This window comes from Rhinoderma darwinii, chromosome 5 (assembly GCF_050947455.1).
Source record: "Rhinoderma darwinii isolate aRhiDar2 chromosome 5, aRhiDar2.hap1, whole genome shotgun sequence".
NCBI classification, from domain to species: Eukaryota; Metazoa; Chordata; class Amphibia; order Anura; family Rhinodermatidae; genus Rhinoderma; species Rhinoderma darwinii.
Window position 1 is genome coordinate 54291798 of NC_134691.1, and position 14051 is coordinate 54305848.

Here is a 14051-nt window from a genome sequence, read left to right on the forward strand (position 1 = left end):
CGGAGCCACCGGTTGTAAAGGTCTTGAGGTCGCGGGGGTTTGGTCTAGGCAGCCTCTGCTGCGTCAGGAAACTCCAGTGATAAATGTCCATATATAAAAATGTATATCACTGGAGCTTCCCGATTAACTGGAGGCCTGTGGCAAATTCCATACAGTGGCATCGTTAACTCATAAGCCCCATGTTAAAAAAACGTATACCGCATGATCGGATGGAAAAGCATAATCTTCTATGCTGTTCCATCCCTCAAAAAAGAAAATATACTGACGTATATCAACCTATTGGAAGCCGAAGGGGCACTCTTTTGGCCTTTGTCTGGCTTATAGAGCCCTATGAACACATTTAGTATGTACATCGAGAGCTTTTTCCTACATACACGCTAAACGTAGAGCCAAAATGCAATGTGAACTAGGCCTTAGGAGCTTACTGCATACTGTTTTAGTGTTGAGTTCAATGTGTAAATAGTATGCAGCTCCTCCGCACCCCCCAGTGATGGCCAAAGGCGGATAAAAACATGCACAATACGTTGTGTTTACACATAAACAAATTTATGCCTGTACTAATGTTCCATCCTTTAGTATTTATGTATGTCAAACCTATGGAGACATTGAATGATGTTAGCAAATCTCCTGTAGAGAGCTGTAGAATATGTTAAATAGATGACAGGTAATCAATAACGTTACAGCAGAAAAATGAGCAGTGATTCCACGCCAATCTATATTGTGTATCAGAACTGGGGCTCAATTTGTATCTCTGTAGAGAAACTACTTATTGGATGTGTGCCATAAAACTAAAGTTTGAAACTTTTTTTTGCTGGAAAAATTGAAGAGAATATTCTACTTCCTTTAGAATAAAGTTGATTTAAACTTTTCCAGCAGTAAAAAATATGTTAGATTCTACAGATCAAATTCAACATCCCAATATATTATCGGCAGACTAAATAGACTATTTTATTTCTACTATCCTCATAAAAAGTCTTATCTGGCTGCTTCACTCGCATGGCCCCACAAATGCATCCAGAAGAGATTCCAGGAAATATGGACGAAAAATAAGAAAAACACATAAAACATGGCTAGAGTGGGGAAAAGAGAAGTCAATTACTAGGTGATGTTTTCCCTATTTCCAGTAGAACATAATATATAAGTGCAATGTATATTTTGTCTTACAAACATATGGTTCCAGACTTTATATTTCTCATTCTTATTATCGAGTAAACTAATTTGCCTATCAAATCCACATTATAAAACATACAACAGTATGTGGATTGCAACTTTTTGGTATTAGTGAGCTTTAATATAAACTATCTCCAAATTGAAATCAAGAATTAATATATTTTTTTTAAAGATATTGTGGCGATTACAAGATCTATAACGATACTAAATATAAATCGAGCAACAATGGTCTTCTTATGTAATAGATTATTCTTCTGCCATATGTAGAATGTAGGTTGTATTTTCTGCTGATGATATGTTGCTCATTTCAGATAAACTTTTATGTAAAAGACACACAGGAGAATTTCATTAACCAGGATTCCCCCAATAAAGCAACATCTGTCAAAAATATCTGCAAAATCAGTTTTAATCCAAAATCAACCAATGGTCTAGAATGCTTAAGATCAAAGTGAAGAACTAACAGCATTAGGAGGGACCCAAGATGACATTGGGAAGGCTTCTGAGTATATGAAAATAATCTAACATTCCAAAACATCCACTAATCTGGTACCCAGAAATTTACTGTGTTAACAATTTGAACATTAAAACTAATTTGGAGTAAGGAATATGTAAGGCTGTCTTCACACCATCCAGTCTTAATACAACCAGGACAGCTATGACGGATCTGTTTTCACCAAATTCTAACAGATAGCAATCAGGGTTACGGAATTTTTTGTCGGCAAGAATAGCACTGCAGACGACACTATTCTTGCAGTCAAAAACACTGGAACCAAAACGGAATAGGAAAAACGCAAACGTGAACAAAGTCCATTTGTGGAATGGAGCCCTAAGTAATGATTTAAATAATTCATTTATTGAAAAAGAAAGATGAAAATAATTTTTTCATGAAAAGTCCTTTTTAGCCAATGACTATAAAAGAATGCACTGAAATGGAGCCAGCTTATAATTGTGCGTCTGTTGTTTTCCCTCCTTTGATGGGGTTATCTATGCACACTCACTCTTTTCAAGCGTGAAATTAGACATGTCAAAAATTTTAGCCAGGAGCTATTTTTCATAAACTGATCACATGCAAATTATTCCAACACCACACTAATAGGAATTTAAAGAATATTAAGTAGTAAATCACACAAAAAAAAAAAAACAGATGTTAAGAGCTGTAACTTATATGAGTGTGGTGCCGTGTTTCTCTATAGTCTGTTTCAGGGTTTGCAGTATATGTATTTTTTAATATTAACATTTTTGCTTTAACATTTGGTGCTTAGATCAATAGAAACAGTTCAATTAACATTTTTACAAATTTATGGAATCTTTCAAATAAGCTGCAAATATTTTACAGATTTTATCCTGTGTCCTCTCCAGTTGTTGTCAATAGTGTTTACTGATTGATTAATTTTACCCAATTCTAGGTATTTCAAAAATCGACAATAATTCTTCATAAAGCAAAATTATTTTGGTAATGTTATACATGGTTGACACTAAATGGGCCTTACTTAAAGATGTTTTGTTCTAGAATAGGATAGTTGAAGGAGTTATGACATAAAGTCTCATGGGCAAATCATGACTTCGTATACAACACAATGTATGAGGAGATTCCATAGCAAACATTCTAAAAATAGTCCTGGAGTATATTGCATAGAGCGTATATAGACAGGTACAGTAAGACTGCCTTGTGACTGTCCAGCCTCCCATGGGCCGCACTGAACGCCAAACTGGCTAAAGAAAGTTATTATTCAGACTGAAGTATATTTTTATTCGATCGGCCTGGGGTAAAATGTTCAGCATCAGAAATTATTTTAGCAGTAGTAGAGCATTCAAGGATATACGTAAGGGAATTTGGGCAACCTGGTGTTATTCGTTCTTCACCATATCCAATACTTGCCTTCTACCCTAGAAAAATGTGGCAGATGATTTTTTTGGAATTGCTACAGCACTTGTGAGGATTTAGGATATCATTATACAGGGAAATGCTAATACGCATACTTGGCTTTATTGTCAGGATCATAGCATTAACCTTATTGCATTTGCCAGCAGAACTATTTCCACCTAGAAGGCTTAGTAGGCTGAGGGAAATAGTGTCTACTATATAACTAACAGAAAACACTATTGTGTTGTTGCTTTTGATATACATTTTCATTATTTGCCATTTTATGCAGACGTGTAGATTTAGGTATATTAAGGTTTCCACAGTCTGACAGTGAAGCTTTATGTTTTACTGAATGTTTTCTTGGTGCATATGGTCTAACACGGATGAGCAGCCACGGTGAGATTTTGGAGTCTATTAAACTGGCTCATTAAAAAGATCAATCTGTTTCAATAATAACACTGGGAGCCATCAGTCACAGAAAGAGTGAAAAAAAAACCTGACACGTGAGTGGAAAACACAACTGAGTAATTTGTCCATGACATGTCATGGTTGCAAAGCGCTCATAGTATTTATCTCACTATTAGACTCGATTCCCAGCAAGACTAATAATTTGTTCTACATCACAGGTTTTGTTTACTCCTTTTTCCAGCTTATTGTAGAGCGAATCTGGGGGTCATTAAAACCATAGAAAAGTTCTATATGACAGGATTTAGCTTTTCTTATGATAACTTTTCTCCACAGCCTGTGAGAAGTTGGTTGTGGTTGACTATGCATGTAGATGAGAACAAGTTGAGCACCCGAATTGACCTACCCATGTTGTACATAATCTCCACGATGTCAAGCCTACGTAAGATCAATAAAATACACTTAGATTACATTTGTAGTACATTACACATATTTTCTTTTCAGAACCAAAGAAAATGGCTTTGACAGAGAGCCTTTGCACTCAGAGCATCCAAGCAAGCGGCCATGCACTATAAGCCCCGGCCAGCGGTACAGTCCAAATAATGGCTTATCCTATCAACCCAATGGTCTGCCTCACCCTACCCCACCACCACCTCAGCATTATCGTTTGGATGACATGGCTATTGCCCACCACTACAGGGACTCGTACAGACACCCTAACCACAGGGACCTCAGGGACAGAAACAGGCCTATGGGTAAGAGAATTGGAGATCTTTTTGTACTTCTCCTGTGTTAGCATAGCTTTGTGGAGAATATTAACTTGATTATATTGAAGTCATTTTGGTCATTGTTATAATACAATGTGTGGTAGTATTAAAAATGCAAATCTAAGTCAATAAATCCCATTTGCTATTGATTTAAGTGTAGGAGAAAACCACTTGATATAACAGCCAGTCTCTTTCTGCCGTGAAAGTGGTAATTAAACACTTGGAACGCCCACTGAAGACCTGACAGACAAACTAGAGCATCTTATCTCCTACACTTGAAATCAGATTTATTGATGACAGTGGGGATGGGTCTACAGAGACCATGGTGGGCACCGATTGCTTGACAAATAGGAATTCAATACAATCTGACATTCTGTGCTGCTACTGTCTCTATTGAACAGTATATTAATTTATTGTCTTTATGGCTTTTACAGAATTTGTTAATTCTCTAGTGATTCTTATTTTCTGTTTTTTTTGTTTTTTGTTTTTTTCTACTGGGACAATTATATTAGCTCTCCACCAATTAGAAAAAAAATAATTATATTGTTGAAAGACTTTTCCATTTTTCAGAAGGCTGTTAATTAGTGTTACATGAGACTTTACGTGTGCTTTGTCTAGGGTTACATGGAACACGTCAAGAAGAAATGATAGACCACAGACTAACAGACAGAGAGTGGGCAGAAGAATGGAAGCACCTTGATCATGTAAGAACCTCTTAATGGCATTCACAGTGGAATTGAAAATAATATTAGACGTTTCCTATGTATTAAAAGGGTTGTTTATCTTTAATTAAATAATTCTAATATCTGAGCACTAGATCGGCTCTAACCAGGGCTGGCATATGGAATCCCTTAACCCCGTACAGTCAAATGGTCTTGGCCCCCTGGGCTCCCTCCTACATCTCCATGCTTCTTCTGGTAACCTATTATATACATATTGTGGGCACCTGAGGGAGCAAAGGAGGAGGAACTAATATGACCTGTGAGCACCTTTCTAGATCCATATCATATATTTCAGTAGGGGGGGGGGCAAAAGACTATTTGGAGCCTATGGAATTACTGGGCTCTATATTTGCATATAATTGTTTATTACATGGGTTCTCTTCATTTAATATAAATATAACTGTGTGAGTCCCATGCATTGGCAGAGGGCAGCTGACAGGTGAGTGTGGGCCCCTGACTTCAATACCACCTGTATTGCCCTTGCTCTAACTAATGACCTCATATAATGGCTCATATTTACTATAACTGCTGAAGGTGATTGTATACAGATTACTGGGTCATCTCTTACCTAGGTTCTCAATCTGTTGTGCCCCCTGGAGTGCACACCATCTCCAAAGTGGGTACTGAGATGTTAAGAAACATTGATCTACAACAATAATTGGTAAATCATCAAATTCCCAAAAATACAGGATATGAATTATAGAACAAATATACACTTTGTACAAATTTGATGCCGCATGTAAAATAGAATTATTGCCCAGCTTTCTCTATAGAACATTATTCTGTTTGGACAATTTTTCAGCACTTACCAAAGTAGCTGCTTGAATTGATTTTTTTCCCTCCGTTATGCTTCACTTGCCTAACTCATTTACAATATATCATCTTTATATCTTGTACATTGTCTTCACATACTGTTGTCGAGAGCTAAATAATGGCATACATTTCCATTGCAGTTTGGATCAGTCCTATGCAAATTTCAAGTATGCAAGATTACCGAGTCATAATATATTTAAAACAAATAACTCTACCATCATCACAGATGGCAGATGAAAGTACTTTCCAAGTGTTTGGAAGCTGGGCTTAATGAATGTTGCATGTTCACAGACAGATCTTGTGTCTTTTTGAGCCACGTTTATTTTATGCTGTTGCAAAAGAAAATTATAAAATGGGAACCAGTTCTCATATTAGTACTTGCAAATTAAATGTGTGTAATATGGTGACTTATTTAAGACAGTGGCAAAAAATAAATGTTTTTCTGATGTTGTCCTAACAGCTGTTAAACTGTATAATGGATATGGTGGAAAAAACAAGACGATCCCTCACTGTGCTACGGCGATGTCAGGAAGCTGACCGAGAAGAGCTTAACTACTGGATCAGGCGGTACAGTGATGCGGAGGATTTAAAGAAAGGTAGCAGTAGCAGCAGCACCAGCCATTCCAGACAACAGAGCCCTGTGAATGCAGATCCTGTCCCCTTAGGTATATTAACACTACCAATGATGGGTCCTCGGACCTTTGTCCTAATGTTCTTAAATGACCAATCTTTCCTTAGATATTTGTATAAAGATTAATTTCATTTGATGATGGGTTTTATATATTTATTATGTTATGTTTTATGTAATGTCATGTATTTATTTATTCTGCCTTGGTATAGGAAAGTCATGAATGCATTTCTAGGATTTTATTGACTGTAGAATTGAAGCCCATTTAAGCGGGTTAGACAAGGGCAAGACAATGCCCTGTGTCATGCGTTGGTACATGGATGGATCTGTTGGATGACTTTTTGCTTCGTAAACTAACATTGACTCTGAATGGGTGTAACTCAAAACAGCTGTCAAATGTCAGCTGCCAAAAATTGTATTTGACCTAGATCCCACAAATAGACGTCAATAAAAATACCATAAACATACCCAAACATAACCACCATCCTCATCATCTTCAGATATAAAGTGCCAATACTCTATTTAAAACTGTACCTGTATAGAAAGTTATTCCAAAAAAAAAATATATATATATATATATATATATATATATATATACATATATATAGATATATACATATCGATATGTATCTATAGAGATATATATATCCATATATGTATATCCATATATATATACCCATATATATATATATATATTTATATGCTTCATGGTACCGTGGATGAGGAGGCAAAGTTTGTCTTGGTCATGCAAACTTACATCTATTAACAGGTCATGTGAAATAATCTGCCTTCAGGAAAGTAGGTTTTAAACACATATTTGAAGAGTTTTGAAGCTACTGACTTGTCTCCCAAGGAAATTCCAATTTTCTAGAGTTTATCTCCCATTCCATCAACAGACTACATGGTGCTATATACAGCAACCTGTAGTCTGCAAATGGCATTGGTCTATAGTACGGTCTACTAAATAGTTGAATATGTTGATAATTTTATCTTCAGGCCAGTATTTTGGGATCTGAATTATTTCCACTGTGTTTTGACACAATGTTTCACCTATATGCTTGGAAATTGACTTTGATTAGCCAAACTTAGGCCAAAAGAGTGTCCTTTTGGCATACGTTTGGTCAGTATATATTGGTATATCTTTGTCCTAATTAAATTAAAAAGAGCAGTAAAAAAATTTTTTACGCACACGGTATACTTTTGTGTTCAATTGAAGTCAATGGCCAACATATACATCTGTGTAGGCATCTGGATGATACCTGGTACACAGATGTTACCCTTTTTGTAATTGTCATTTTTTTTGTGTTACACTTGGATTACATATGCTAAAATCTGCCAAAAAATCGTAGTCATTATCTTTTTGTTTTTTATAAACATTACATTGCACCACTCAAATGTATTAATCTAGTATAAACATGGTGTGTAGACATGAACACAAGCAAGCCATCTATCCACTCCTGCTTTATTTCCCAACATATATTTTGTTTGAATCATGATATTTGGAGAACAGACGGCATCTATTTCCTCCCCTTGATAGAGGAATGAAATAGTACATGTGCGAATTATTCCGATGTCATATATAGAATTATAAAAATAAAGTTACCCACATTTTTATGATTTTCTTCAAACTTTAGGTTAAATAAGGTTTAACATATGTCTTTTTCCACATAATATAAAATAATCGATAGTGCAGGCAGTTTTGTTTTTCTCAGGATTTTACTGCAAGCGATTTGTGCCAAAATAAATATGTACTTTTTTATTGTCTATACCATTTCCTCAGTCGCCTTCTTTTGATAGCTTTGCCCATGTGTTGCTTTCTGTTAGATTCCATAATTTTTTTAAGAAACTGAGCTATATTTTATTAGTGTATGATTTATGATTTAAAGGGCCAGTAAGCCATAAATAGAATGTCTGACATTAAAGGGAATGTGTCGCTGGAATTTTTTTTTATTTTTTTTTTAGTTAAACAATTAGCATTTGAGTGATTACACATTGTTTTAATTTTTTCACAAGTCAGGAAATATTATAAATTAGTTTCTAATTTATAACATTTCCATGTGCTGGTCACTAGAGGGAGCAGTTCCCAAAATTGCAGCATGGTCAATGTGGTAAAGCAACCTCATTGCTTTATGCTGCAAATTTGGCGTAGACACACTCGCTCTAGTGTCCTCACACAATCCCCCCCTCCCTTATTCTGGCTAGTGCCAGGAGTAGGAGGGGGTTGAATCTTCAAACCTCCTACACTGTGTGCTGCCATTTTCTGAGTGAATCCACAGTGTAGCAGGATTAGATACAGTGCTCAGCAGACAGTATAACACGAACATACATGAACATAATACACACATCACATACACAAACATAACTTACCTGCTTCTGCCACCGCTGCCGACTCCGCTCCTATTCCTTGTGCCTTTGCTTCCTTGAAGATATGGCCGGAAGCCGGGGCCGGAAGTCGTCATCTGACTGTCCGGCAGCAGCTTCCGGTCCACATGAAAATGGTGCCGGATTTCACTCTGCTAACGAGCTTCGTTTTGGTCTGTGTGGGAGCGGCGCATTCGCCGTTCCCACACAGATGGCATATGCTGCAGTGAATGGAACGGCTCCCGTTCGCATTCTCTATGGGGTTGTATGTGCCATATTCTATCTCTGTATGTGTCGTTAATCGACACATACAGAGATGAAAAAAAATGGCAGCCTCCATAGAGAAGTAAAAATAAAAAAAAGTAAAAAGTAGAACACACCAACACAAATAAATAAATTTTATTTTTTTATCATACTAAAAGCAATATGATAAAAAAATAAATTCATGACACCTTCCCTTTAAGAACATACCTTCACAAGTCTTGAGACATTTCATATTGTATGAACATCTGCTATGTAACGGAATACAAAAATATCTTCCCCAACAATCTCAACTTTATCTTGTGTCTAACAAGCTCCTGTCACTTTTCTATTGAATAATTCTGCCTATTGTAGTACCACTGGCACTGTGGAGTTTGAGCCCTTTCATTTCCACGAGGGAAGTATGACAATGCATCAGCTCAAAGGGATTTTTTTATATAGTCTGATCCGTTTTTTATATGTACAGTAGAAATATCTCCTTGAGTCATCTAAAAAGATCCCACTCCATATGCCCAGTTTAATGGTCCTTTTAGAAGCTATAAAAACATAATTATCACCCCGTCTACCCCACCAATTTTCTTAAAGGGGCCTTACGCTATAAATCAATGCCATCAAGAGGCTGGAATTGCAACTAAGACCCGCTGATATACATCGCCTTCTCGATTTTTCCATAGTATCCCACCCTCCTTCCCTCGTAAACTCCATGATCGGCATCGAGAGGCATAATTTGTTTATAGTGTATATTACAGAGTTGCACACCATCGCTATTCCAGCTTTTCTAGGCATCATGTCATTGGCTGAAGAGGTGACAAAACATGATTTAGTACAGTTTCACGGGAATGACTTGTAGATGCAACTGTCAATGCCATGTCCGTACCGTCTCTGTTGAATCGCAAAGAGAAAATTAGATTTTTATTATCTGTAAGACTGTGAGGTGACTGATAAAGTCTGATGGGGAGCTTAGACAGTTGTGAAATGTAGCTGTAATAGTCACAGACAAACATGACTACAGCAGTTCCTTGGGAAAAGTTACTGGACTGCGGGTAGTGGGTGACCACTAAATTCTTCTCAGTCTATTTCTACTACTTAATTTACCGTATCTAACAGCAGTACATTGTAAAGCATTGGCATTCGGCCATTGAAGTGTTTACTTTGGGTTCAATGTACCTTGGTCTAGACTCCCAGTTTAGACTTGCGTTAATGTGTGCAATTTTAGAGATAAATAAGAATATGATTGCGACAAGACTTATGCCTAAAAAATTAAGTCCTTACAAATTGCTCTATTTTCCTTGCAACTGTCTTTGGTCGTCTCATGCCAGCCGCTCAGCTCCTCGTTAATGAGAAAATATGACTTTCTCTATGTAGCTAAATGTTAACTCCAGTATTTTGGCTAGCGGACTCCCAGATAGAATAACACTGCAAATAATCAGATATAATTTGAGTCTGATGAAAATCACAACAAAGTATTTTTAGTGCCTAATTTGTAATACCACATAGTTTTGTCATATATTTTTCACAGCTGTTCAACAGCTTGGCTAATCTGTTCTTGGAAGAGTTCTCTCTCCACTCTGAAATATTTCTATGGTTACAACATTTCGTTTTCATTCTCACGAAAGATCAGTTTATGAGGTACAACCCTTTATTGATACAGACATCTTCAGTTCAAAGTGCCTACAATGCTAAATCATTAAGACTGAAAACTACTTAATTACCTCATTTGCGTGCTAGTAGGGTGGCATGAAAGCAGTCAGTTTTTTGTGCTTCACAATAATTTCATTTGGTAAAGATGTGATCCATTTGTTATGTGATTCACAAAGTAAAAAACACGCTAAAACCAATTTCATACTAATACATCTAAAACTTTTTTTGCATATTTTATGTGCCGTTATAGAGTAAAAATATATCTTGGCAACAAATTGACATTGACAAATTGACATTAAAGGGGATCTATCACCTCAATAAGCCACCCGAGGTAAGGGCAGCTTATTAGAGGGAGTGGTCCATTCTCCTGTTACCCAAAAGGATAAAAAAAAAAGTTATGTGCTGTTTGGCTAATAGGAGTGATCAAAGAATACATCGAACTCTCGAAATGTTCGCGCTTTTTAAAGCCTGTGTATGTACTGTCAATTTTAATATATAAATAGATAAATAAATGTATAGATGTATACGTGCAAACTAGGGGGATAAAACACTTAACACAGTTAAAGAATATTGTTATAATATCTATAGATTCTATTTAAATTTATATATAAACTTTAAGGGCTATGTAAATCTTTGCAAGCATTTTTTTTTTATTGCTCCATTGCATCTAACACAAAAACTTTGCATATAGTCTTCATTTACATTTGTATACCATTTTGTGTCTACATCTCCTATGCCGACCTATGCGTCTCCATGGTAACAGACTATGAACAAATGCTGTATAGTTTGATCCTGCAGTCATATTCCCTTATGTCCACTACTGCTTAGTAGGGGAGTGTGACTGCAAGATCAGATTACTGAGGGTTTGTTTATTGTCTGTTTCCATGGAGACACATAGGTCTGCATAGCAGCTGTAGAGACAAAACGGTTGGATATTTTTAATCAAGACTATTTGCAAAATAACGTAATTTTAGATGTATTGGAGCAATATCAAGAAAACTTTGTGAAGGTGGACATGGCCTTTACATATATTAAACCCATTGTATAGTCCTGTATGTCAGCAGAAAAGTCCTGTTGTAAAATGACCTCTGACCTGTAGTAAATTATAAGCAATGGTATGTTATTCTTTATAGTATAAACTATTACATCGTACATAGATCAGACACATAGATGTGATATAATGTCGTGGGAACTCCATGCTTATATAGAATTTCAATATATATATATATATATATATATATACATACATATATGTATATATATATATATATATATATATATATATATATATATATATATATATATTAACCAGTTAAAACCCCCTAGTTAATAAATGCCTTGTGTCCTGCCTAAACGAAAGGATTGTTCCCGTTATTCAGCCAGCCAAGCTTGACGCTGATATTTATGAGCTCGGGCTCACACATAGCTCAGTCAGGGCTGCTCGGTGTATAAATTTCCATTTGCATTAATTTCTTTGGAATATTTGCAATCTGTCAGAGAATGTCATGGTGTTATGCTGTCGACATTCCTACAGAAGGCATGAAACAGCTGTGACAATGAGATTTTTGTGTACTGTAGACAATACTTGCAGCGTGATATCAGAGTGGGCTTTACTGTCAGTCTCAAGTACTAACAAATGAGCAATACCCTCAATGTGTTCTTTTTTTTTCTCTCTTCCTCCTCTGCAGAATCGCATCGGGAATTCCTTCACAGGCCCGCTTCTGGATACGTGCCAGAGGAAATTTGGAAGAAAGCTGGTAAGGATTGTTTAAAAACACAGACCTAGTGTTCTGGCAGATGTGTGCAGTTGTTAATGCACTGATGTGAGGAATCAAAAAACAGACTGATTAGTAACACAGCAAAATTGCAATAATCCTCAATAACTGCTCAAAATTATAATATGGGTTACTGCGGAAATCCTTTGTAGAAAATCTTCAACCCCAGGAGATACTATTGATCTTTTATGTTTGCTGTGTCATTACTATACACTTACCCATTAGGCTGTTAATGTTTCGGGAACATACTTAAAATAGTGAATAAAGTTTACAATAAATTAATAGGCAGATTGTGTGCCCTTTGTACCTTCCATTTGTTGTTTTTATTTGATCTTATTTTATACCATTAGGCTTAGTACCTGTTATTTAAACCGGCACATCAAAAAAATATATATAAACCATATTTGTTTTTCTTATGGTTACTGTTTTATTTGTTATTTTGTATTGTTATTTTTTTTTTATTGCTATTTTACCCCCCATAAAACAAGGTTTACATTAAATAAAATAAATATTTTATGGCCTGTTATTTATATAGCAATCCAATACTGACGTGTTGAACACAGCTTTTATTAAATAACAAAATTGATGCCTACTGTCCATAAAATATATATATGTGAATAAAGTCAATATGCCACATTTATGCTAATATGAAAATATAAAATTGCATTGATTGTAACATTTTTATTGAATTAAACACTTAATTTTATAAAAATGTTAAAATTTGCAATGTTCGTAATAAAACTCCGCTGATACCACATTCTATATATATTTCTTTTTGAGTAAGCAAGGTTTGTTTGCATTTGGTAATAAATATGCAAGCACCTTGTGAGCATTCTATCAATTCTCTGTGCAGATCTGTTCGTGCCTGTGGGACTAGAATAGGAATGCATAATTTAAATATAAATTGCCTGATTAGCATATACAATTAGTCAAGCTGTAGCTTTGATCGTAAGCAAAAATTATTGTCCTGTATTACCACTTAGATAGAATTTTAATTCACCTTGAATATTCAAAGTAAATTAAGCCCGGGCTGCATTGTTCCCGGCTGTGATATTAAGAACCACTGCCCCACATTCAAATTCCTTACAATAAAAAAATGTAATAAAAAAATATACATCATTTTTGATTCGTTTAGTAAATACAATATTTCTTGAAAGTAGAGAAAGTTAATTTTTTATTTCATGCCTTTCAATTTTTAAATTTGAAATATTAAATTATATTGTTATTTGCCATTATTTTCAGCTGGATTTTATAGTATTCTTGAATTCGTAGAATTTTTTTTCAATATTCTGGTGTTTTGCTAATGGTGTGTGGGAATATTAATTTCTGTAGTGGTTTGTAGATAGTGTCTTTAAAGATCGCTTCCTGCAGCGTATTCATTCATTCTTCATTTTTAATATCTTGTAATATGATTCTATTAGAAATCTATGTTCTTAATTAAACAGAACATTTAATTAAGGTGCTTTTTAAGTGAGTGAAACAATTAGGTGAAAACACTTGAATGAAACATGTCATAATTAGTTTTAATAGAGTGTTAATTGGTACAACGTTTGCCAAGTTAATAATTACTGCTTATTAAATTTTCAATTATTCATTGTCATTTTGGTTTGAATAAAGATGAAAATTAGATGAACTAGATCCAAT

The 14051-nt window shown here is 35.3% G+C and overlaps 1 protein-coding gene across 7 annotated transcripts in view; it reads left to right on the top strand.

The window, feature by feature from the left end:
* RUNX1T1 (RUNX1 partner transcriptional co-repressor 1) overlaps positions 1-14051 on the top strand; it is a 113532-nt gene that overhangs the window by 83807 nt on the left and 15674 nt on the right. For all 7 annotated transcript variants that reach the window (XM_075825986.1, XM_075825985.1, XM_075825989.1 and 4 more), the window contains exons 6-9: positions 3944-4194; positions 4825-4910; positions 6202-6406; positions 12321-12389. In XM_075825986.1, the coding sequence (XP_075682101.1) occupies positions 3944-4194; positions 4825-4910; positions 6202-6406; positions 12321-12389 (611 nt within the window). The remainder of the gene's footprint in view (positions 1-3943; positions 4195-4824; positions 4911-6201; positions 6407-12320; positions 12390-14051) is intronic.